Source organism: Rosa rugosa, chromosome 1 (assembly GCF_958449725.1).
Source record: "Rosa rugosa chromosome 1, drRosRugo1.1, whole genome shotgun sequence".
NCBI classification, from domain to species: Eukaryota; Viridiplantae; Streptophyta; class Magnoliopsida; order Rosales; family Rosaceae; genus Rosa; species Rosa rugosa.
Genome location: NC_084820.1, coordinates 6,457,048 through 6,484,065, shown reverse-complemented (window position 1 = coordinate 6,484,065; position 27,018 = coordinate 6,457,048). Strand labels below are relative to the sequence as shown.

Here is a 27,018-nt window from a genome sequence, read left to right as displayed (position 1 = left end):
TTTTTGATGACTATAGGCCCAATTTATTCTCTCCTAGTCTTGACCAGCTCAATGTTATCGGGTTCATTTGCTCTTCTTTTATTTATTTATTTATTTATTTTGAAGTAAGGGCTAGTTTAGCTGTCCTCAAGGCTTTATTAATGAAATTGCAGAATACATGGCGTCTCAGGGGAGGGGGGACATGGTGCCTAACCCTTGGATTATAATATATATCAAACACCAACTAGCGAATAGTGTTCTACTAGCTACTCAATTCGCTTTACAATTGTGGTAACATATCAGAAAAGATAACTTTATTACAAAGAGACATCATTACAAATAGCACAGTTTTCCCACTATGTTGCCACCGGAATATAAATTCAGTAACACTTAGTTTCACCCTACCACTAAGATGTTGCGACTGTTTGACCAATATTTGCTCTTTTTTAGTAGGCCGTCATGTAAGTACTCTTGTAGCTAGTAAATTTTAGGTGCATTTTGTCTCTTTTCTTCTCCTTGGTTTTTTTTTTTTATTTTATTTATTTTTAAGACCTACTTTTAGATCGCATATCCACATCTCGACCGTTCAGTTTTTTGGTCCTAATGTATAGATCACTTTTGCAAATTTTTAGCCAAATTAATGATCGTTAAGGTATCGAATTGGATTAAATCATTGGACGAACCGAATCTGTCCAACCTGAACTGTTCGTATTTATAATTGTAAATCGCAGTTTTCAATACCTTAATGACATTAATTTGGCTGAAAATTTGCATAGATGATCTACTTATATATATATCTAAAAACTGAACGGTCAAGTTGTGGATATGCAGTTAAAAAGTTATCAAGGAAATCTTTAGATATTAATATTTAAGGACCTCCTTAGAAGAGAAATATATATATATATATATATATATATATATATATATATATATATATATATATATATATATAATTTTTCTCAGGTAAGGACGTCCTTACCTAAGGCTTAGGTACGGATTTGGTGTTTTTGGCCACTTTTCAATCACATATTTATATCTTAACCGTTCAGTTCTTAGGTCTTAATGTATAGATCACCTCTGCAAAATTTCAGCCAAATTGATGATCGTTAAGGTGCCCAAAGCTGCAATTTACACGAACGAACCGAATCTGTCGAACCAGAACCGTTCGTGTACATTGTTGTAAATTGCAGTTTTGAACGCCTTAACGATCACCAATTTGGCTGAAATTTTGCAGAGGTGATCTATATATTAGGACCTAAAAACTGAACGGTTAAGATGTGAAAATATGATCAGAAAGTGGGTGAAAACCGAAAATCCATACCAAAGGCTAGGTACGGACGTCCTTAGCGTAGCCGGACTGTGTGTATGTATATATATATATATATATATATATATATATATATATATATATCAATGTTCTAAAAATCAGCCGCCTAGGCGGCGCTGGGCGGCAGCAAGCCGACTCGAGTAATGGGTAATCGGACGTATTGGGCGGCGGAGGCAGAAGGCCAAGACATCTATTCCCGAAAGGCCAAAACAGATCGCAGCTCTTCATCGCTCTTCAGCTCTTCATCCCCGCAGCTGCATAGCGCTTCTGCTCCACCCAGCTCTACCGCACGTCTTCTCTTTCATAGCCGCCGACGGCACCAAAACCAAGTTTGAAAGATGCAAATTTATTTGCAGAACCTCTGTAAAGACTCAAGTTTGACCACAAGCTATGTTATTCTGAGAACTTGAGAAGAACAAACAGCCCAGTAATTTGGATTATTACTGGAAGAAGAATTTGGATGGGATCTTGAAAGGAACCGGTCGTTCCAATTTCTTTTTTGCTGGTCTCCAGGTTATCTGTTGGGTTGGTGTTGAATAAGGATTAAGGAAGCCATGAGGTGTGTTCGATTGACATTGGAATCTATATTTTATTATTTTATTTTTCTTATAGATATTTTATTATTCTTAATTATAAATTATAATAAGTCTTTAACTCTTTATGTATCCTTTTAAGTATATATATACTCTTATTTATATATTTATATGCTATATAAATAAAATAAAAATTAAAAAATACAAAATCGCCTAGGCCCCACCTAGTCATCCGCCTAGGCGCCTGGGCGCTCCTCCCTAGCCCACCACCTGACTAGCGCCTAGCAATTTTTCGAAACTTGATTTATATCATCAATATTAATTAAGCCAATAAAGCTTATGGTTAAATTTAAAAAAACCCCACAATTTACCCTTCTTTGATTATAGTCTAAAAATTTATAATTTAACACATGAAGGATAAAATAGTAAATACACTACTAGAAAATATAGCCACTGCACACTGTGCAGAATCCGTGTGTATTTCTCTTAATTTACACAGATTTCCGTGTGAACTTGCTAATTCACACAGTACAGTGACGGATATTTTATCCGTAGGTATTGCTGGCGTCGCTGATGCGATTGTGCTCGGTAAAGCTTGTCCGTGTGAAAGAAATTGATGGGTCCCACGCTATTCTCGTTTGCTGAATACCAGTGACCAGTCACATCAATCTGACGAGCTTTTGTTATAATATATTACTGGTCCGTGTGAATGGTATTTTACGTTGGATTTGGATATTTTGTTGTATCCTTCATTACTGTTTCACAATACATGGTCCTGTTTCAAAATACATGTTACCGGAGGACGAACTGATCCAGAAAAGTTCCGGGCAGAGGAATTGCACAAGAATTCTTAAGTCAATTATCTAAATCCAGAGGTCGGTAGTTGCAACGGCAAAGATTAAGTCGGTGGAGGAGGGCAGATCCCAAACTACTACTTCTTCATTGGACCATCTGCACATGACTACTGATTCCAAAGAGTTGCAGGTATTAAATCAAGAAGATTAAAAGAAACACGAAGACTAGTTTGGAAAATATCCAATCATGAAGTTTCAACAACCCATTTGATAACGAGTCTAAAAATCAAGAAACTCAGCTCATACCATGATAAAAATATAAGGACGAGAACGATCTGGCGGAGTTGCGACTCTGCAATTCTGCATGTAATTCGAGAACCGACCGGAGACGACTGAGATCTGAGGAGGAATAACATTAAAGAGAGGAATTTTAACCTCAAAAAAACCCAGTCAAATATATAACATAAATACTTCAGCAGTCAAGAAAAAAAAAGAAAGCTACTTTACCAGAAAGCTTCCATGGTTTGGGTTTGGGTTTCGCCGGAATTTTGAGGTGGGATTTTTTTGGGTCGGATCTGAGAGCTTATGGGGTTTATGAGATGGGGACTGATTTGGGGATAAAGAAGGTGACTTTTTGATTTGAGGTTGAGACTAGTGAACATTCTGAGGGGTACATCTTTGCCATTTCTAGTTGTTCTTGTTTTGGTGGAATCTTTGTTTTGGGGTTGCGAAAATCGACATCGTTGAAGCCTGAAGAATCGGAGGGTGGGAGAGAGGTTGAGAGGCCGAGGAGGAAGCGAAGGAGACTATGTCAGTCTTGAGGTAGTCAAGCTTGTTATTTGAGGGTTTCTTAGATTTCTTTCTATCCGCCATTGCTGGCTGTGGAAGATGAAGGCTCTAGGGACTTGAGGTCGTTTCTCTACGAAGCTCTCTGTTGGTTAAGTGTTGATAATTAAACACAAAGTCTTCCGTTTCCATTATTAATAAATTTGCAGGTCAGAATTCATAGGAGCATTAGTGGTTTATTACTTTATTTCCTTCAAAACTCACACAAGCATTCGTGTGTAAACAGAGATGCACACGGATAGCCGTGTGATAACAATACATGATGAGACAGGATTCCTAACAGGATTGTTAACCTTACACAAATATTCGTGTGTAGTTAAAATCACACGGAGTTCTGTATGTGTTAGGACAATTAAATATAATAGAGTTCAGAAATTTCTGACGCGAATGTCTAATCAATTTTTTCATACACAGTTATCCGTGTGTAATGACATTTCAATTTTACTTCATTCCTATGTTACCCTTTGATTTCACACAGTGTCTGTGTGTATTACTAATTCACACAGATTTTTGTATCATAGGGTACTATAAGCCACAGATACTCATCTGTGTGAAAATCCGTGACAAATGAATCCGTGTGCTGTGGCTACTTTTTCTAGTAGTGATATAATAGCAAACTGAATTTAAGAAATTACCAATAAAAAAAAGATCTTAGACGTTTTGTTAACTGCAATGGCAGTTTCTATTTTTTTTTTGGAGTTGGCAGTTTAAATAAAAAAAATTGCTTATTAAACAAAAAGTTATTCTTTTTTTTTGAAGAAAAAAAAAATCATTCATAATTTCATAAAAAATAAACATTTTTTAGAGAAATTACTAAAACAAACTCTTTTTTTTAGAAATACTAATAAAAACTCAAACAAAATATTATAGACACAAATAAAGTATAAAAAAAATAAAAAAGGCCAATTGACACACGCGTGAGTGTGTGTTAAGAGCGTAGTATATATATATATATATATATATACAACCTTGCTCAGGTGCGGATATCCGCACCTAAGCAAAAAGATACGGATTTCCATATTTGACCCACTTTTCGATCATATTTTCACATCTTAACCGTTCAGTTTTTAGGTCCTAATGTATAGATCATCTCTACAAATTTTCAGCCAAATTGATGATCGTTAAGGCATTCAAAACTGCAATTTACGCGAACGAACCGAATCTGTCGAACCGGAACCGTTCGTGTTTATAATGGTAAATTGCAGTTTTGAATGCCTTAACGATCATCAATTTGGCTGAAAATTTGTAGAGATGATCTATACATTAGGACCTAAAAACTGAACGGTTAAGATGTGAAAATATGATCGAAAAGTGGGTAAAAACTGGAAATCCGTACCTAAGAAAAACTGCTGACATCCGCAATGGAGAAGCTTTGTACACACACACACACACACACACACACAGGAGAGGGATGGATTAGGACTTGGGAGCCAACCAGAGTGGGTGAGGAATAATAAAGGAGAGGATGGTTTCTTTTCTCTTCTTTTCAGCCTTTGCAAAGCTGCAGCCTGCTTCTCTCATCAATATCATGATCTCTTCAAACTCTCAAGATCTTATTCACTCACTCTCACACTCATCCCATCATTCTCATTAGTCTCTAGCTCCTATCATTTCTGATATTTGAAGTCTGGCTGCTTCTTTTAGCAGCCTCAGTTGGTTCTAGACTAGCAGAAAAGCCAATGTTGTTGAGTCACAAATTACTTATGCAATTGTGCCTCATAACTATGAAAATTGATTTGTCTACCATGCTATTTTACGCTTTTTAATCCCTTTCCTTTCATATGTAGGAAACCATGCATTGAGAATAAAATGACCATTTGAGGCTTGAAATGTGGAGATTTGAAGCTAGGAGAAGAAGACACGAAGATTGGAAGAAAATTTCCAAATTGACTTTTTCGGCGAACTTTTCCGGCAAAGTTTTCCTGTGAGCCGCCACTCATGGAGGATATTTTCTCCAGCAAAGGAGGACCATGGTTGTGAGAATCTCCAATAACTTTAAATTCAAATATCTCCCTACACCTTGTCATTTTGTCACCTTGCCAATTTGGGACCATTTGGGGGACAATGGTGTAAAAGCATCTTTTGCACATTTTGGGACCATAGAGGACATGCATAGCTGATCCAAAAGAGGCAAAAGACCAATTCTTCAGCATTCTTGGCTCCATTGAATCATCTTCATCCTATCCAAGATCCATTTTTCTCTCTAGAGAAGAGACCACCATTTCCACCACTAAAACCACCATTCCCACCACTTCAACCTCCATTTCCTCCACCACTCAACACCACAACTCACCTTAGAGATTCCAAATTTCACTATTCTTACCAATATCAAGAGCTTGGAGCAAGGAGAAGGAGGTGACCACCACCACATCATGTTTTTGGAGACCCACTCCACCACCTCTTCCGGCATCATCAATAGTCACCCTTTACTCCCTATCTCTTTATGTATTTGATGTTTAATAGAATGTTGAAGCTTGTGTATCTAGCTATGTGTGAGTAGTGAACTTTGTTGGGGCTATGGTTGAAAGTCCTAGCCAAACTTGTTTGTATTGATGCTTTTGTTTATAAATTGATGCAAATTCATGTTGTCACTCTCACATGCTAAGTCAATAGTTGAATGCATTACTTAGACCTAACCAATTTGAGTTATGTATTTGCCATGACATGAAGTTTTTCCTAGAGATTGATTACCTTTAGACAAAAAGGGAGCATGAAAGCACACCATGTGTGCATGTGAGGGTAGTGAGCTAAAATCACCTAGAGATAGGATTGGTTTGCTTGCTTGGTTACCTAAACTCTAAGCTTTATGCATTTAGGGGCAAAGGATTGAGACCTATCCGGTAATTGAATTTGTCTCTAGGTAGTTAGCTCTAGACTTATCCGGTTAGAGTTAATAAAATGAAAGGGGTTTGAGCCTTAGTAGTCCTATCCGGATGTTAAGAGGGTAGTTGGACAATTAGCTTTGCATCATTTATATTCAATTGCTTTAATGCTTGTAAGGGAGGCAAAAGGTGAAACCCGATGCCCTAACTCCCATCCATTTGATAACAACTTATTTAGCTTAACTTAGTTTCCATTACTTGATTTCGTTGTTTCAATTTGAATCGAAACCATTCTCAAAATCAAAATCAAATCTCTACACACCATATTGCACATACTCACCATGAACTTTGGTAGCTGAAAATATGTGCAGCTACTATTAGAAATATAATTAACTAATCAGTGTTTGCTCAATTTGACTTTCAAACCTTTGTTTTTTCTTTTTTTTTTTCTTTTTGCTTTCACTTCTGTTTACAGCAAATTTGTGTTCAAGTTAGATTTGACATGGATTTAACCTCTAGATATGATATACTGCAGGGATTTCCATAACAATATCAAAAGAGGCAGCTAATACAGTTCGAGAAGAATCTTAGAACTTAGAAAAGAGCACATCAGTTGATAGCAGAAAAGGTAACAGTAGCTAAACCAGTAGGAATGTATAAAACAGTGCTTACAGACTTAATGATATTACTATTTGCTGATACCTTTTTGCCATGTGCATACTATTTGGATCAATCTTTTATTTTTTGGATCAATCCCAGCACAAACTATTTGGTTTTGTATTCGCTTAATTTCTGTTTTCGATGTAAATGTAGTTCATGCTTCTTATCAGAATTGATCTAATCTGTGGGATTTGGTCAATTTCAGTGGGTGGGTTTTTTTTTTGTTTTGGGTTTTGTCTTATTGCATGTGATTATGTGAAATTTGTTCTTAGTTTCTTTTAGTGTTGTTCGTGTTTTTAGTTAGGGTCTCTTCCCGTATACCCAAAAAGCTTCTGTATTTTGCCCAACTGCCCAACACTTTTGTATTACACTATTACTTTTAGGGAAAGACTAATAGGGATAAGTCTTTTTATAAATGCCTTTTGTATCCTATGTTGACCCGTGGTTTTAACAGTATTATTTGAAAAAAAAAAACTTTGTTTTAAACGACAAAAACAAAAACAAGACTAGCCTTTAACATGCCTAAGTTTTTCACCTAACGGCCTCTTGCCTAATGGTAACTTTAACAGGCGGAATCACTGCTGCTTGTCCTAATTTTTTGTTTTAAAACTGGTTTTTTCTGGTGAATAGTACAATCAGAACCTTGGATTTCTACAGGATGCATGCATCTAGATAGTGAAACACGAAGAAACATAATGACAACTATAATTAAAGAAAAGTAATGACAACTATATTTGTTTGAAGAAGTGGGTGAGCAGCCACATGAATTCATTTATTCAAATATACATACATGTTAAACATTCAGAGCCTCATTCTCAGGCAAACAGCAAAAGACTGTTTAGCTATTCATAAGAATGAGAACAGGTACTTACTTGTAATGAAAGCACACTACTTCACACTTAGACAGGAAGGGAAGCACACTGCTAAACTATTTGAGAGAAAACTCTTCTACTCAATTTTCTAATTCTATTTTTCGAATCTAGAACTGATATCGGAATTTTCGAATGCCTAGCAACTGAAACTAAGGCTTCATATATAGGGAGCGGAACTCAAACTAGAATTCAAAACATAAAAATGTACAGAACAACTCCATGACTTTTCAGCTTTTCTGAGTGCTCCTGATGATGGAGGTCGGATGGGGAAAGCAGAAAAGTAGTTGGCGAAGTGTCTTTTTCTTGACTTTTGAAAAAGCAAAAGTAGCTTTAGAAAAAGTCTAAAGGTCTATAGTTGCAAGTTTGGTGCTGATTCTTCACCTGTAGCTTCACATGTTCTCGTCTGTTTCAGAATTGTGGCCAAAGACAAAGGAGTTGTTGTCTACCTGGGCCATACGAGTGGTTGTGGCATTATCTTCGACATCTGTATCAACATACATCTTGTAGTGGTTGTCTGTTTCAAGTCTTTCCACCCACTGTAAGCATGCCAGTGTCGAATCTATCTCTTTTCTGGTAAGAGATAAGAACAGGTCACTACTGACTACGTCAGGATGATCGTAAGCAGTGATAATAGTTTTTTCTCCTGCTGCCAGGAAGGTATTGCTGATATCTTCAGAGATGATCTTCTTGATGTATTCCAGTGCCATGGCTTTCATCCATGGGATGCTTGAGTTTGGCTGGCCATTGTACCCAACACAGACAGGCTGAAGATATTGTCTTTGAATAATTCTCACATAATGATACGGAGAAATATATTCAACCTCACCATTTGCCTTCTGGATCCATTCTGGAGGAGTGGATCTGAACTTCAGACGAAGCGTACAGTCATTTTTCCTTATGTTTTTGACTGTGTTAACAATGATAGGGGGCAAGCCTTTGAGATCATCATTTGTTTTAGTCCACAGATTATGGACAAAACCATTTTCAACAAGCCATAGCTTGTGTTCTTGAGGATGTTCACTCTGAACATTGACCAGGTATCTTCCAACATATGGTCCTGCAATAATAAAGAGGGTTGGAGGAATACGGTCTTCAGAATTATGACTTCCTATCAGACTATGGAATTCATGCCAGTCTGATTCTTTGAGTGCTATGACAGGGACCTTAGCACTTTTTGGATCTTCTAGGAAGTGAATTTTTTCTTTCTTGACAGCACTCTGCTGTAGTTCTTCAAACTGTGGTCTTGCATTTTCATAGAGTTCTTTAGCTAATGCAAAGAGAGCTGGAAACATCAGACCACTGCTTCTTTCCTGAAAGGCAAATACGAGATTGTCCAGAATTGCCTTCTGGTGGTAAGCTAGTCTCCTGCCAGTTCTGAACACAGGAGTATCAAAAGTTCGAAGTTCATAATTAAAAACATTTATTACTCCAGTTGGAGTAGGTTTGCTTTTTGGCAAAGTAACAGCCATCAACGGTCTTGATGAGCCTTTACCGTCTGCCGTTTGAGACGGGCTAGCCAATCTTTTACCCTGAGATTGATCAGTTGTGGCTAAGCCTTTTGGACCTAGCAGGAATCTCTTGAGGATTTTTTCTTTAGGATCCTCAGCTGGCTCATTGTTAAGCCAAATAGCTACCCTCAAGTGCAAGAGGTACAAGTTATAGAATAGAGGATTAAGTAAGGATGTCGAACCCACGAGGATTGGTAAATCCTTTCCTAGCTAGGGAAAAACCTAAAGGAAAACTAGAAGAATATGGCAAATGTACAATCACAAACAAAGGCTCACAAGTGAGTACAAGTTCATGGTGAGTATGTGCAAGATGGTGTGTAGAGATTTGATTTAATGTTGGGAATGGTTTCGATTCAAATTCAAACAACAAAAGCAAGAAAAGTAAACTAAGCTAATTAAACAAGTTGTTGTCAAATGGATGAGAGTTAGAGCTTAGATTGTCCACCAAAGCCTCCCTTGTATGCATTGATGCTTAAACTACAAGTGATGCAATCCCAAATACCCAATTACCCTCTTTGCATCCGGATAAGATTACAAAGGCTTAAACTCTTTTAATGTTATCAATTCTAACCGGATAAGTCTAGAATTAACTACCTAAGAACAATTCCTATTACCGGATAAGTCTCAATTCATTGTTCCTAGATGCATAAAGCTTTGAGTTTAGATAATCATGCAAGCAAACCAATCCTAGATCTAGGTGATTTTAACTCACAACCTTCATATGCACACATGGTGTGCTTTCATGCTCTTAATGTCTAGAGGTGACTAATCTCAAAACACTAATCATGAGATGACAAATGCATTATACTTGAACTAGTCAAATTCCAATATAAGCATTCACTTCTTGAATTAGCATGTGAAGGTGGTAATGGAAAATTGCATAAAACATAGGATTCACATCAATATCATACAAGATTGGCTAGGGCTTTCAACCCTAGCCCCAACAAATTCACTACTCACTCATAACTAGATAAACAAACTTCAACATTCTAAGATACATCAAGAATAAAGAGTTAAGGAGTAAAGAGTGATTATTGATGATGCCAAAAGTGGTGGTGGAGATGGGTCTCCAAGCTCATGAGGTGGTGGATGTCTCATTCTCCTTGCTCCAAGCTCTTGATGATGTGGGAATGGTGAAAGTAAGAGCAGCTAGTGATGATTTGTGGTGATGGAGGGTTATGAAAGTGTTGAGAAGATGAGTGTAGTGGTGGAAAAATGGAGGTTTTCTCCTGGAAAAAATGGTGGCCTTGCTTGAGAGATGAGAGAGAGCATGAGAGATTCCTTCCAGCCCCCTTCCGTCAGTGAGAGAGAGAGATTGCAGCTGGATGGAGTTGAGTGAGTGGACTCCTCTTTTCAGCCATCCATGTTCCCCTTGGTGTCAAAGTGTGCAAAAGTTGTCTACCACCTTGTCTCCCCACAAAGCTCCAAAGTGTGCAAGAGACAAAAGCACAATGTGTAGGGAAAATATCTGAATTTCAAGTGAGAGATTCACACAACTATGCTCCTCCATTGCTGGAGAAATGATCCTCCATGAGTGGCGGCTCGAGGAAAAGTTCACCGGAAAAGTCGCCGGAAATGCCGATTTGTAATTTTCTTCCAATCTCCGTGTCTTCTTTTCCTTGCTTCAAATCTCCGCATTTCGAGCCTCAAATAGTCATTTTATTATTAAAGCATGGATTCCTACAAATAAAAGGAAATGGATTAAAAAGAGTAAAATAGCCTGCAAGACAAATCAATTTCTAAGTTATGGGGCACAATTGCATAAGTAATTTATGACTCAACAAATACCCCCAAACTTAAACATTGCTTGTCCTCAAGCAAACTAACCCAAATCCGACACTACAACAACTACCTAATCCTTCCAACAATTTCCTCAAAGAACACAACATCGATAGGGCATGGAAATCAAGTTAAGTCTTAAAGCTTCATGGATCATGGATCAAATGCTTGCGTTTTGAAATGTGTAGCATGTCTTCAATTTGTCATTTCAACATACCGAAATTGAGAATGCATGTCAAACCATGTTAACCATAAACTCACAAGATATTCACTCTGTTTTTCACACAAGTGTTTATGGGTTATCTATTCTACACTCAAAACAATCTCATGCAATACCGCCATATGCTTGCTCTTCAATCTTATCTCCACTTATCAACAAAATCACACCTTGGATGAAAAAGGACTTTTATTGGATGTAATGAGGCTTAGGGGTGAGGGGTTAAAGAAATGAAATGGAATGGAATAGCAATTTTTCAAGCAACAATCCTTTTGAGAGTAAGAACTTAAAAATTAAAGATGCTCAATTTTCACTTTCTCACCACTCCCCCAAACTTGAACAAAAACTAATTATTGAATTGAAATAACATTCTTTTGAGATTTTCTTTTGTTTCACTTCTTCTTCTTCTTCTTTTTTTTTTTTTTTTTTTTTTTTTTTTTTTCATACTACTTTTTTTTTACTAATAAAAAGTAAAATTGCAAAACAAAGAACACCCCCAAACTTATTCTTTTCCGAGTACCCCCAAACTTGTTTCTTTTAGCATCATAACACAAACAATCTCGTATTGCTCATTAAGAAAACTTGAAAGGGTAAGGCAAATGTTTAAGTTAAGGGTAAACATTTATGGTGTGAAGAATTGAAAGGCTAATTACACAAAGGCTCAAAATGGCAATCTAAGGATATTCAATCTTTTGGGACATACTCATTTGGCCATGGTGGATTCCTAGTTGCCTAAATCATTTCCAAGATGTAACATTGAGACAAAGAGTTTCGAAAGATATGAAGCAAGTTCTAGAGATGCAAAGCAAATGAGATGTTCACTCATGAAGAAATCAGTGCTTATAAGGCATGTATGCACTCCAATTAAGCTCAAATCTCACTATATGGCATGTAATGGCTCCCACAAGTCTCACTATGCTTCTCTAGCTCAATATATTGACATGACAAATATGGATATAAATGAAAGCAAACACTTGATCCATAATGATTTATTTTGAAAAATAAAGCTCATAAGACCCAAACATGCTTTCTAGCCCACATTTATATTAAGCTCAAGTTCATCATTGGTGTTGGAAGGAACCTAAAAGAACACACACACAAAACTAGAAAAGAAAAGATTTTTTTTTTTTTTTTTTTTTTTTTTATATATACTAACTACTAAAAACACAATAAAGCAATAATCTTTCCCCCATACTTAATTCATGCATTTTCCTCAATGTATAAACAAATATAAAGCATGCAAAGCATAAATCAAGCATAGAAGAGAAAGTTAACGCAACGAAACCTAAAACAACTTAAAATTCATGAAAATAAAATAGAAGGAAGAGTTCAAGAAAGCAAATCTGCGTTTGATGGCTCCTCCACAGCTACAGTTGAAATGGGTTGCCTCCCATGCAGCGCTTAATGTTTAAAGTCTTTCAGCCTAGACTTATACCTCCATTTACTCATTTGGAGGAGCGGTATGCGGGCGAGTAGCAGCCCTCTTGCTGGTTTCAGCCTCCGGAGGAGGGTCCTCATGGTGTGATGCAGTAGAGTCCTTGCGAGGAAATCCAGGAGGATAACTCTGCAAGTTATTGACTTCTTGAGCAAGCTTGTTTATTGCAGTGTGACAGCGGATCAAAGAGAGGTTCATCTCAGAGATGTAATCGATCATGCATGTGACTCTCCAATCTGTCACCATAATACCATCGCGGAGAGAGGAACGCAAATCATCAATCGAATCCGACAAGCTTTCCAGGGTGGCCACAGGCCGAGGAGCATGCGCAGCTGGTGAGGAAGAGGATTCTCCGGGATGCAATCTGGGAGAGCGACGAGGCAGAGGAGGGGGACTGCGGCTACGCTCACGTATAGGACGATGGTCCCCAGGACGAGTGAGGCCAGCTCTAGCGGCCGCTTGACGACCTTCTTCCTCCAAAGAGAGAACACGACGTTGATTGACGCCCATGCGAGCAGTAACCCTGGTTCGAACCATGATGAAGGAGAAGGAATTTGAAAAGGCACACAGTTTGAACAAAGCTTCTCCGGGAAAGAGGAGGGTTATGACAGTTCACAGCCCAAGAAACACGTATGCACATGAACAACTCCCCCACGCGGAAATATTCCTTTCTTTTCCGTGATTTACGGCAATTAGATCTGCTTTCGGCTGTAGCTCGTCTGTCACAGCTCCTCGAGATCCGTTTGATTCCCCCACGCGTCCTTTCTTTTCCTTGATTCACGGCAATTAGATCTGCTTTCGGCTGTAGCTTGTCTGTTGTAGCTCCTCGAGATCCTCTCAGTCCCCTCACACGCTCTCCACGCGCCAACAGCTTTTCCGTGTTTTCAGGCGACTTTAATCCAACGCGTAGAATGAATCTCAGAGATCGTCCATCCAACGGTGGAGATCTGCTCACCTTGTTCTATAAATAGGTGCATCCTGGAGAAAAACTGTTCACACCAAAGAAAAGAAATTTTTCCCCAGCCATTCTCTCTCAAACTCTTCAGCCTTCCTCTCGAAACTCAAATCCTTTTTTCATCAATTTCAATCCTTCTTTTCTCTGAACTTTCAGATCTCCAACACCCCTTCATCGACCTTAATCCTTCTAAGGTCAATCTCCCACAAACACTCAACAACTTTGTTCTTCAATTTACACTTCCTCTCAACTCATCACCATGGAACCACGAACTCTGCAACTAATGGAGCTACCAACCCAGCAACAAATCGAGGATGTAGGAAACAACCAAGCAGCCGGGAGTAGTGCCAACATGGATTTCTGGCGAAGCCGTACCAGGTGGATTCCTACTCCAGATCAAATAAGAATCCTCAAGGATCTTTACTACGACAAGGGAGTTAAGTGCCCAACTACAGAGCAAATTCACGAGATCTGTCTCCAGCTGAACCAGTATGGACAGGTTGAGGGCAAGAACATTTATTTTTGGTTCCAGAACGTCAGGGCTCGAGAGAGGCAGATGAAGAGTTGTAATCAGGCTGCTCAAGTGCCCATGGGAACTAGTTCTCCTGGTACTGGTGGATCCATTGATCTCAATTTTGGGTCCACTGGTTCTACTGGTGATGGTGGATCCATCGACATCAATTTTGGGCCAGCTGGTGGATCCATTGACATCAATTTTGGGTCCACTAGTTTTACTGGTGCTGGTGGATCCATTGATCTCAATTTTGGGCCAGGCAGTGTTGACCCGTATTTCTCCTCACCCTTCACTACTAGTACCAGTACTACTTTCTTTGGCAGGAATGAAGAACAAACTTCCATGGAACAACAAGGAGAAGATCACCAGGAGATTGAAACCCTTCCACTGTTCCCCATGCACGATGAGGACATTGGCAACAAGAAGACTCCTTCCGAGGGAGGTAGCAGCTATGATGACTACTCAGGTGGCGGCTACAACGGTGGCTCTCGCATTGTTCTTGAGCTCAGCCTCAACTCCTCCGGATCTGCTGACATGGCTTAGTTACAATTTTATTTTGTAAATATATGTAAATTATTATTATTTTTTTTTTTTAATTTATTTATTTAATCATAAAACAATAACACACAATCCCCCCACACTTGAACTTAACATTGTCCTCAATGTTACAAAGTATTTTCTTGAAAGCAATTTCAATGAAAAGTCCAAGTATGAAAGAAAAACACAAGTTATTTATAAAACAAAAAGAAACAAGTAAATAATCACAAATTGAAATTAGAGACAAGAGTAAATAATGACAAGAGTAAGTTAGAGATTTCTCCCCCTTGAAGTCCATGAATTCCAAGCAAGACACCAACAAATAACCAACAAGGCAAGGGCCTTGCAATCCAACTCCAATAGTGCCAAACATCGTCATTGAGCAAGAAATTCTCCATCAAAAATTAGCATCAAACCCAACATTATTCAAACAACAAAGTGAAGAAGAAAACAAAAGTACCAACATGCTTCAAGAATATGATCGTGAATGAACAAATGCTTAGCCATAAAATGTTGCAAAAATGGCTAAAAGCAATATGAAGCTATAACTAAAATGAAGTCCCCCCCCTAAAACATTAGGGGTTACAAAATAAAACCGAGAAATAAAAAGTGTACTAAACACAACTAACAATAATTGACTAAAAGAACTAAACAAACAACAAACAAAGTCTTCAAGCATCCTCCCCATCATCGTCATTGCCATTCTCATCATCATCAACATCCATGTCGCCAGAAGGTGGTACAAAGGAGGGACCCATAGGAGCCGGTGGAGCTCCCATCAAATCAAGCCGAGCCATGATAGTACCAATTCCTCTCATTATTTCCTCATTTTGACGGATTTGAAGGCGTGCCAATAATCTAGCATCCCGACCTTTCAAAGTTGAAATGTCAAAGGAACTCAAAGAAAAGCTAGTGGGAATGCTAGATGGAGTGGGAATGGAGGAAGAAGATGGGGTACCATGTCTAGCATTGGTAATTTGGGCCTCACTCCTAAGAATGGCTTCATCATCTAATGGAGAATAAGCCTTGAGCCACTTATCGTCACGTGACATTTGTGGAACCTTTTTGGTCTTACAAATGCGTGAGATGAGACAAGGAAAGACTAATTGGCTCCTAGGCGAACCATAAGCACACGAAATGATGGCCTCATAGATAATAAGGGCAAATGGGATAGGAATCTCATTCGCTACCATAAGAACAAGAAGGTTGCCACCAACCGTAGGGATCTCGGACTTTTGGGTGTGAGGACTAATATTTCTCCTAACAAATTGCCAAAAGGTTCGATAAGGTTGAGGAAAATCACCTTGATGAACTTTTTGGCCAACTCTACTCTTATATGCATCTTTACTCTCTAGCACATGCTCCGCAAGATAAGGTAGTGTTAACTCATTGTATTTGTCCTCAAATTTTTTTATTTCATCCTCCGAAATATGTGGCAAATCAAGAAAATCTTGAATGAATGCCGGACTGAGTGTGATTTGCTTCTTTCGAATCTTAACCACAACTTCCTTAATAGTAGGCTTAGCCGGAGGAAAACCCCTATAGAAGTCTCTAACACAACTTTCATCAAATGCATCATTTTTGGAAGCTAAGTTGGTCAACCCTCTAGATGAAATATAAGCCCTAAGAGTAACAAGAGGAGGATAGGAGGTGGCTCTAACCAAGTCAACATTCCGTTCAGAATGAATCTTCCTCACGGGGCCGGAGGAGGATTCTTCCCTAGGCCTCTTGCTCGCTTCGGTTTGACGTCTTGACATCTTGGCTAGATGAGCGATGATGAGTATGATGCCTAAAAACAAGAACAATTACACACAAACATTTTTAGAAAGCAACCTTTGAACAAGAGAACAACTCAAGTAGCTATGACTATTGCTAACACAAAATTCACTATGGGTTACCAAATTCCTAACCACCACCATCAAATTCATCATGAAATTAAAGCAAATTGAGGTAAGAATCCAACAATCACATAAACAAATGGCAAGGAAACAATAGTAAAGTTAGGATTTAAAGAATCATGGCAATCATCACAATATCAAAATTCTTGAAGCTCATTGACTAGATTCCATTAACCCATAACTAAACAATCAAGAAACAAGAAACTACAAGCAAAAACAACAACAATCAAAGCAAAAGAAAATCTGGAAAAACAATCAAAGCAAAAGAAAATATGGAAATCTAGGATTCTAGAAAATCTGGAAATTTAGCTATGGTGCCCAACATCTAAATCATCAAGTTTCAACAAAAGAACACCAAATTCCATCAATCCATAACTCTAACAACCTAGAATTAACCTACAATATGAACAAAATCGGAATGTACACCTTCAACACACAAGAAGTTCAAAGTTAAGAGATAGAGCTTTACCTCTTGGAGAAAGCTCAAAAGCTTCACCAAAGACTCAAGAACACCTAGAAATCTAGAGAGAAACCCGAAAATCCCAAGTTTTTGGCTTGAAGTTGAGTGAAAGATGAAGGAGAATGGAGGAGGAAGATGATGAATAGTACACCGTAGAGAGAGGGTCGAACTGGGTAGAAAGAAATAAGAAAGAAAGCAGGGAGAAAGAGAAAAAAAAAAAAAAAAAAAGAAGAAAAAGAACTTTAAAATCTGGCCCGAAATTTTTTTTTTTTTTTTTTTTTTTTGAAGTGGCTTGAGATCGATCGTTCCAATTGGACGATCGATCGTTTTGAAATTGTGAACTCTCTGCCTCTTTCAGCGATCGATCGCACCAAATGGTGAGATCGATCGTTTATTCAAATTTTTTTTTTTTTTTTTTTTTTTTTTTTTTTTTTTTTTTTGGGAATGGCTTGAGATCGATCGTTTGGAAGTGAAGATCGATCGTTTCTGATTTCAAAACTCTCTGTGACTCTTAAACGATCGATCGTTTGGAAGTGAAGATCGATCGTTTGCTCTGTTTTTTCAAAACCACTCACCAAACTTAAACTTTTAACACTACAAACAACTAAGTAAACATGAAAATGAAAGATGTAAGTAAAGGATTATGAGAAACTCCCCCTTGAAGACCACGGTTTCCATTATAAACACCTCCAATCACCAAGCAAACATTACCGAAGTCTTACCACCAAGCTTGTCATCTTTGGTGTTATTCCAAGAGTTTTCTTTCTCCTTCGTCTTACATCAAGAGCATGGCTACCTCCAAGTAGGGCTTTGCTTTAAGGACATCTTGCCGGTCCGTTGACTCTCCAAATCAATGAAGAGGAACAAGAGGAGCATCCATGAAGTACATGACCTCCTCTTCAACTCCCAAGCTACCAAGCAAGTAAGGCTTCAATCGGTGGCCATTAACCTTGAATGTGCTCTCATTACTTGGGTTCTTGATCTCAATGGCACCATGGGGAAAGACTTTCACAACTTCAAAAGGGCCATACCACCTTGATCTAAGTTTTCCGGGAAAGAGTTTGAGCCTTGAGTTATAGAGAAGAACAAGTTGTCCTTCCTCAAATGTCTTCTTGATCAACTTCTTGTCATGATAGGCCTTGGTTCTCTCCTTGTATAGCTTGGCATTCTCATATGCCTCCATTCTAATTTCGTCAAGCTCACATAGATCAAGTTTCCTCTTCTCTCCCGCCTTAGCAAGATCAAAATTGAACTTCTTGATAGCCCAATATGCTTTATGCTCCAATTCCACAGGCAAATGACATGCTTTTCCATAAACTAACCGATAAGGTGACATGCCAAGTGGAGTCTTGTAGGCGGTCCGATATGCCCAAAGAGCATCTCCAAGTTTGGTGCTCCAATCTTTCCTTGTGATCCCCACAATCTTCTCTAGAATGCTCTTGATTTCTCGGTTTGAGATTTCAACTTGACCACTTGTTTGGGGATGGTAGGGAGTGCCAACCTTGTGCTTGATGTCATACTTCTTGCATAGAGCTTCAAAATGCTTGTTGAGAAAGTGGGATCCTCCGTCACTTATGATGGCTCTTGGAGTGCCATACCTTTGAAAAATGTTCTCTTTGAGGAACTTGAGCACAACATTGTGATCATTCTTGGCACTTGCAATTGCTTCTACCCACTTAGAAACATAGTCAACTCCAACAAGGATGAATTGGTTGCCATAAGAGCTTGGGAATGGTCCCATGAAGTCAATACCCCAACAATCAAAAATTTCTACTTCCATGATGTTGGTGAGGGGCATTTGATTCCTTGAAGCAATGTTACCACTTCTTTGGCATCTATCACAAGCACTAACATAGGCATGTGCATCTTTGAAAAGAGTAGGCCAATAAAAACCGCAACTTAGTACCTTGAATGCCGTTTTCTTCCCTCCAAAATGACCTCCACAAGCAAGTGTATGGCAATGGGAAAGGATACTAGGAACCTCCTCTTGAGCTATGCATCTTCTCAACATTTGATCCTTGCCAAACTTGAACAAATATGGGTCATCCCACAAATAATGGCGTGCTTCCTTGAGGAATCGCTTCATTCCTTGATAATCAAGCTCACTTGGAATGTACTTCCCTTCACTTGCATGGTAGTTCACCAAATTAGCAAACCATGGGAGCTTCTTGACATTGATGTTGAACAATTGCTCATCCGGAAAAGTGTCCTTCAAAGGAATGGAGGAGTCATCACCTCCTTCAACCAATCTTGACAAATGATCCGCCACTTGGTTTTCTTTTCCCGGTTTGTCTTTGATCTCAATATCAAACTCTTGCAACAACAAAATCCATCTTATCAATCTTGGCTTAGCCTCTTTTTTTGACAAAAGATACTTCAAGGCACTATGATCCGTGTGCACAACAACTTTGGTACCAAGCAAATAGCTTCTAAACTTCTCAAGAGCAAAGATAATTGCAAGAAGTTCTTTCTCCGTTGTGGTGTAATTAATTTGTGCATCATTCAAGGTACGACTAGCATAGTAGATAGCATGAAGTACCTTTTCCTTCTTTTGAGCCAAAACCGCTCCCATAGCATAATCCGAAGCATCACACATTAACTCAAAAGGAAGAGACCAATCCGGTGCAATCATGATAGGAGCTTGAGTGAGCATCACCTTGATTGTCTCAAATGCTTTCAAACAATGTTCATCAAACACAAAAGGAGCTTCTTTGGCTAGCAAATCACAAAGAGGCTTAGAGATCTTGGAGAAATCCTTCATGTACCTTCTATAGAAACCGGCATGTCCAAGAAAACTTCTAATTGCTTTGACATTATGTGGAGGTGGTAACTTAGAAATGAGCTCCACCTTGGCTTTGTCAACTTCCATTCCTCTTGCACTCACCACATGCCCAAGAACAATCCCCTCATTCACCATGAAGTGGCACTTCTCCCAATTCAAGACTAAGTTGCAATCTTCACATCTTTGAAGCACAAGTGCCAAATGGTGTAGGCATTGATCAAATGAATCCCCAAAGACACTAAAGTCATCCATGAACACTTCAATGAATCTCTCCACCATATCACTAAAAATGGAAATCATGCACCTTTGAAAAGTTGCCGGTGCATTGCACAAACCGAATGGCATTCTTCTATAGGCAAAGGTACCATATGGACAAGTGAAGGTAGTCTTGTCTTGGTCTTCTGGAGCAATGGGGATTTGATTGTAGCCACTATACCCATCAAGAAAGCAATAATACTCATGGCCGGCAAGTCTTTCTAGCATTTGATCAATGAATGGCAATGGAAAGTGATCCTTTCTTGTGGCATTATTGAGCTTTCGGTAGTCTATGCACACTCTCCACCCATTTGCCACTCTTTGAGGGACAAGCTCTCCTTTATCATTGGCCACAACCGTTATGCCACTCTTCTTAGGAACCACTTGAACCGGTGACACCCACTTTGAATCGGAAATGGGGTAGATGACACCAACATCAAGTAGCTTCATTACTTCCTTCCTCACTACTTCTTGCATTGGAGGATTGAGCCTCCTTTGTGGATCCCTCCTAGGCTTCATATCATCTTCAAGGAGGATCTTATGCATGCACATACTTGGACTTATGCCTTTGATATCAGCAATAGTCCAACCAATGGCCTCCTTGTGTTCATCCAACATTCTAAGTAGCTTTTGTTCTTGCAAAGCACTCAAACATGAAGAGATAATTACGGGTAACTTGTGGTTTTCACCAATAAAAGCATACTTTAAATGAGAAGGAAGTGGTTTCATGTCAAGAGTAGGAGGATATTTAATTGATGGAAGTAAAGGAGTAGAGTTAGCAAGAGGTACCTCAACCTTTGGTTGCAAATGTGGAGTGCAAGGCCTTAAGGCTTCAAGTGTAAGCTCGGCTTCTCTGGTTGCCTCCTCAATGAACTCTATGCCATTATGATGCAAACATGTCTCCAATGGATCTTGAGATGCATTTTCAATAAAAGTTTTCTCCACCATCTTGTCAATACCATCCAAAACGTCAATCCGGAAACAATCATAGGCATTTGATGGCTTACTCATTGCATCAAAGATTCTAAAAGCAATGGTAGTATCATGAACGGTCATGGTCATCAACCCCTCCTTGACATCAATCTTAGTACCGGCGGTTGCCATAAATGCTCTCCCAAGGATGATAGGCAACTCCTTCTCATGGAGAGGAGCCTCTTCCATGTCTAGAATGATGAAATCGGCCGGTAGGATCAAGTCTTGTACCTTCACAAGAACATTTTCCACAACCCCTCTTGGGTAAACAACACTCCTATCCGCCATTTGCAAAGAGATAGCAATGGGCCGGATTTCACCAATTCCAAGAGACTCATAGATACTATAAGGCATTAAGTTGATACTAGCACCCAAATCCATCAAAGCTTTATCAAAGAAAGTTTTACCTATCTTGCATGGAACGGTGAATGAACCCGGATCTTTCAACTTTGGTGGAAGCTTCCTTTGCAAAACCGCACTAACTTCTTCACTTAGACACACTTTCTCATCCTTCTCAAACTTCCTCTTGTGGGTACATAGCTCCTTGAGAAACTTGGCATATGTAGGAATGGTTTTGATTGCATCCAAAAGAGGGATGTTAATCTCCACCTTCCTAAATAAATCAAGGAACTCTTTCTTCACCTTCTCATTCTTTTGCTTCAATACCTCTTTCCTTTGAAATTGAGGATAAGGAAGGGAAATTTCTTTCTCTTGAACTATCTTCATAGGAGGATTGAAGGTGATACCTCTTTTGAATGGCCTTTCTGTTGGAGTAGATGTAGAGCCTTCTTTGTCATGAGTTCCGACCTTGACATTAAATTCGTTCTTCAAGGCTTCCTCTTGCACTTCTTCTTCTAAGGCTACTCTCAAACCCAAAGGCTTGTCAAAGGCATTCATCTTGTCATTCAAAGCTTCTTCTTCACCATCATTAAACCCCAAGATGACTTCTCCATGTGACAATTCTCTTGCCTTACCCTTTTCTCTCTTTTCAAAACCAGGTGGCTCCCTTGGAGTTACAACTTCCTCATTTTTAGGCATGTACACATTGTTCTCAACTTGCCTCCCACTTCTCAAAGTAGTAATGGCTTTGGCTTTATGCCTTGGGTTGTTCTCCACTTGGCTTGGAAACACACCTTGCTTCCTTTGGCTTAACTCTTGGGCTAGTTGTCCCATTTGTATCTCAAGCTTGCTCATGCTTTGGTGAAGGACATTAATCTTCTCATCTTGTTTTGCTTGAGTACCCTTGTTCTCCACAAAGAAATTCATCAACATGTCTTCAACACTAGGCTTCTTCAATGACTCTTGAGGTGGTACTATAGGTTGTGGTTGAGGTGGAGGTTGATAAGGTGCCCTTTGGAATTGATTGTTGGCTCCTTGATTGTTGTAGTTGGAGGAGCTTGCACCTTGATAGCCACCACTAGACCTTTGAAAACCTTGGCCTTGCTCACGATTGCCAAACCCTTGATCTCGGTTTTGGTTGCCTCCCCACCCAAAGTTGGGGTGGTTTCTCCATCCGGGATTGTAGGTGTTACTATATGGATCATTTCTTGGCCTTGGTTGGAAACCAACTTGGTTGCATTGCTCCATATCAACTTGAAGTGCACCTCCTCTTGGACAAAGCATTGTCTCATGTTGATCACTCTCACAAATTAAGCACACTTGCTCAACCATCTTGCTCGACATAGGTTGGAGTTGCTCCCGGTTTCCTTGAGCATTAAGAATCAAGTCTAGCTTCTTATTCATGTTGGCCTCAATCCTCTTCAACTCAATCTGCATTTGAGTATTTGGTGAATCCATCTCATACATACCTCCTCTTCTGTGTTGATCCTTCAAAATGACATTGGCTTCTTTCACCGGTCTTCTATCACTTTGATTATCATAGAGTTGGGATGACTCGGCTAATGAGTCAAGAACACTTTCCGCTTCGATCTCATTCTTCTCCATGAAGCTCCCTTGACAAGCATTGTCAATTCTTCTCTTGGTATCTTGGCTTGACCCATTGTAGAAAGTGCTCAATAACAACCATTTCTTGACACCATGATTAGGGCAATTTTGCTCCATGTCTTTGAATCTCTCCCAAGACTCGTGAAACAATTCAGATGGAAACTCTTGGAAAGTCATGAGTAAGTTCCTTAATGCATTGCTCTTTGATGGTGGAAAGTACTTCTTGAGGAATGCGGCTTTCATGTTATCCCATGAATTGATACTTGCCGCCGGAATCTTGTACAACCAATCTTTGGCCTTATCCTTCAATGAGAAAGGAAAAAGCCTTAGCCTAAGGTTGTCTTCATCAATACCATTGAGTTGGACCGTTGAGCAAACTTCATTGAATAGCTTGATGTGCCTAAATGGATCACCGGTGAAGCCACCATCAAAAGCCGGTAGAAGTTGCAAGGTACTTGGCATAATAGAAAAGGCATGAGCACATGGTGGCAAGACAATGCAACTTGGATGATTTGTGAAAGTAGGAACGGTGTAGTCCTTCAATGGCCTTGGTTCATCACCCATTTTTGGTTCAAGACACTCCTCCCTTAGTTGCCTTAACAACTCTTGTGCTCTTTGATCAATGTATTGAAATAGAGTGGGTGGACCGATGGGGTAAGGTTCTTCTTCACCACTATTCTCTTGAATGATATAGTCTTGATCGTCACTTGGTGTGCTTGGAGGAGATGGATGCTCTTCACTTGATTGAGCAATAAGATTCATGCACACCTATAAGAATTCAAAGCAAAGGTAAGTACACAAGTTGCAACACAAAAGAAAACAAAAAAAATTGCTGAAACAGGGGAAACGATCGATCGTTTATACCCTGAGATCGATCGTTTCTTAAAAAAAATTGGAACGTCCAGTCGAGATCGATCGTTTTTTCCAAACGATCGATCGTTTTTGGTATTTTTCCTCTCTGACACTTGAAAAGATCGATCGTTTCAAAGCTGAGATCGATCGTTTTCTGGGAAATTTCAACAACAACAAAAATTCAAAGAAAAAGTAAAGTTTCTAGCTTCCCCGAAGGCAAACCGAGCTAGGAATCGGATTTCACTCCAATCCCCGGCAACGGCGCCAAAAACTTGTTAAGCCAAATAGCTACCCTCAAGTGCAAGAGGTACAAGTTATAGAATAGAGGATTAAGTAAGGATGTCGAACCCACGAGGATTGGTAAATCCTTTCCTAGCTAGGGAAAAACCTAAAGGAAAACTAGAAGAATATGGCAAATGTACAATCACAAACAAAGGCTCACAAGTGAGTACAAGTTCATGGTGAGTATGTGCAAGATGGTGTGTAGAGATTTGATTTAATGTTGGGAATGGTTTCGATTCAAATTCAAACAACAAAAGCAAGAAAAGTAAACTAAGCTAATTAAACAAGTTGTTGTCAAATGGATGAGAGTTAGAGCTTAGATTGTCCACCAAAGCCTCCCTTGTATGCATTGATGCTTAAACTACAAGTGATGCAATCCCAAATACCCAATTACCCTCTTTGCATCCGGATAAGATTACAAAGGCTTAAACTCTTTTAATGTTATCAATTCTAACCGGATAAGTCTAGAATTAACTACCTAAGAACAATTCCTATTACCGGATAAGTCTCAATTCATTGTTCCTAGATGCATAAAGCTTTGAGTTTAGATAATCATGCAAGCAAACCAATCCTAGATCTAGGTGATTTTAACTCACAACCTTCATATGCACACATGGTGTGCTTTCATGCTCTTAATGTCTAGAGGTGACTAATCTCAAAACACTAATCATGAGATGACAAATGCATTATACTTGAACTAGTCAAATTCCAATATAAGCATTCACTTCTTGAATTAGCATGTGAAGGTGGTAATGGAAAATTGCATAAAACATAGGATTCACATCAATATCATACAAGATTGGCTAGGGCTTTCAACCCTAGCCCCAACAAATTCACTACTCACTCATAACTAGATAAACAAACTTCAACATTCTAAGATACATCAAGAATAAAGAGTTAAGGAGTAAAGAGTGATTATTGATGATGCCAAAAGTGGTGGTGGAGATGGGTCTCCAAGCTCATGAGGTGGTGGATGTCTCATTCTCCTTGCTCCAAGCTCTTGATGATGTGGGAATGGTGAAAGTAAGAGCAGCTAGTGATGATTTGTGGTGATGGAGGGTTATGAAAGTGTTGAGAAGATGAGTGTAGTGGTGGAAAAATGGAGGTTTTCTCCTGGAAAAAATGGTGGCCTTGCTTGAGAGATGAGAGAGAGCATGAGAGATTCCTTCCAGCCCCCTTCCGTCAGTGTGAGAGAGAGATTGCAGCTGGATGGAGTTGAGTGAGTGGACTCCTCTTTTCAGCCATCCATGTTCCCCTTGGTGTCAAAGTGTGCAAAAGTTGTCTACCACATTGTCTCCCCACAAAGCTCCAAAGTGTGCAAGAGACAAAAGCACAATGTGTAGGGAAAATATCTGAATTTCAAGTGAGAGATTCACACAACTATGCTCCTCCATTGCTGGAGAAATGATCCTCCATGAGTGGCGGCTCGAGGAAAAGTTCACCGGAAAAGTCGCCGGAAATGCCGATTTGTAATTTTCTTCCAATCTCCGTGTCTTCTTTTCCTTGCTTCAAATCTCCGCATTTCGAGCCTCAAATAGTCATTTTATTATTAAAGCATGGATTCCTACAAATAAAAGGAAATGGATTAAAAAGAGTAAAATAGCCTGCAAGACAAATCAATTTCTAAGTTATGGGGCACAATTGCATAAGTAATTTATGACTCAACACTCATGTTCTTTTCCAGATCTTCTGCTTCTGGCATTGCGACCTTCGTCGTCATCTCTTCGACTGAACATGACTAATTCCCTTGTTAAGGCGTCTGGAAGATAGTTCTTGTTTCCTGCAATTAATTCAACAACATAATCATATTGGTTAAGAAATAATTGCCAGTTAGCTAATCTTCCTCTGTCAGCAGCTTTATCAAGTTTAAAATTTTTGAAATTCTTTACTCTAGCACAATCGGTGCGAACAGTAAAGGGTTTTCCAAGAAAAGCTGGAGAATTTAAAATTGTTTTCTTGACAGCCAAAATTTCTTTTTCCCCTGTGAGATAATTTAGTTCTGCAGGGCTGAACTTGCCACTACAAAATTTGCAGATCTTTTCAATGTTAGTTCCAGGCGTTTTTGCCAGAACAACACCGAACCAGTAATTATCACTCGCATATGTTTGGAGGATAATTTCATCATTTTCCTCTGGTTGCTGTAGAGGAGGGAGGTTTTTGCAGAGATTTTTTATCTGCTTCACAGTTTTTTCATCATCTTTTGTGAAGTTCCATTTTCTTTTGGCACTTGTCTTAGGAGATAACATTGCTGTTAACCCTGAGATTTTGGGAATGAAATCTCTCCCATAATTTATGACACCAAGGAATCTCTCTAGACTCTTAGCATCAGAAATTTTATCTGGGAATTTCCAGATCTTCTCAAGGATATGAGGTTGGAGTTTTATCACTCCATTCTTGATATTTATTCCTAGGAAATCAACTTCATCGAGGATAAAGAAGATCTTCTTTTCTCCTAGGATAATTCCATGCTGAACTATCAGCTTTACAACCTCGTGGAAGTGTTTCATGTGTTCTTCTCTGTTTTTGGAGAAGACAAGGATGTCATCAATATAGACGACGCAGAACTCCGCAACATGTTTGAAGATGTTGTCCATCTTTCTTTGGAAAATTGAGGGAGCTTGCTTTAAACCAAAAGGCATTACCAGCCATTCGTAATGTCATTGTGGTGTTCCAAATGCAGTGAGAGGGATACTCTCGGGATGCATCTTGACTTGCTAAAAACCCGACTTTGCATCGAATTTTGAAAAGACCTTGGCTCCTCTGAGTTGGTTGATCAGTACTCGTACTTGAGCAAT

General features: G+C 39.1%; 1 protein-coding gene and 1 long non-coding RNA gene across 2 annotated transcripts; both read right to left on the bottom strand.

Moving 5' to 3' along the window:
* Window positions 1-2,284: 2,284 nt before the first annotated feature.
* LOC133727076 (uncharacterized) lies at window positions 2,285-3,717 on the bottom strand. The gene is made up of 3 exons (XR_009855004.1): window positions 3,141-3,717; window positions 2,940-3,032; window positions 2,285-2,800 (listed from the first exon to the last, which is right to left on the bottom strand). It is a non-coding gene; the product is annotated as an uncharacterized LOC133727076 (long non-coding RNA).
* Window positions 3,718-14,829: 11,112 nt separating this feature from the next.
* Window positions 14,830-17,315, bottom strand: LOC133727075 (uncharacterized). The gene is made up of 2 exons (XM_062154702.1): window positions 17,146-17,315; window positions 14,830-16,567 (listed from the first exon to the last, which is right to left on the bottom strand). The coding sequence occupies exon 2, from the start codon at window positions 16,533-16,535 to the stop codon at window positions 15,450-15,452; it is 1,086 nt and encodes a 361-aa protein (XP_062010686.1). The 5' UTR covers window positions 16,536-16,567; window positions 17,146-17,315; the 3' UTR covers window positions 14,830-15,449.
* Between the last annotated feature and the right edge of the window lie 9,703 nt (window positions 17,316-27,018).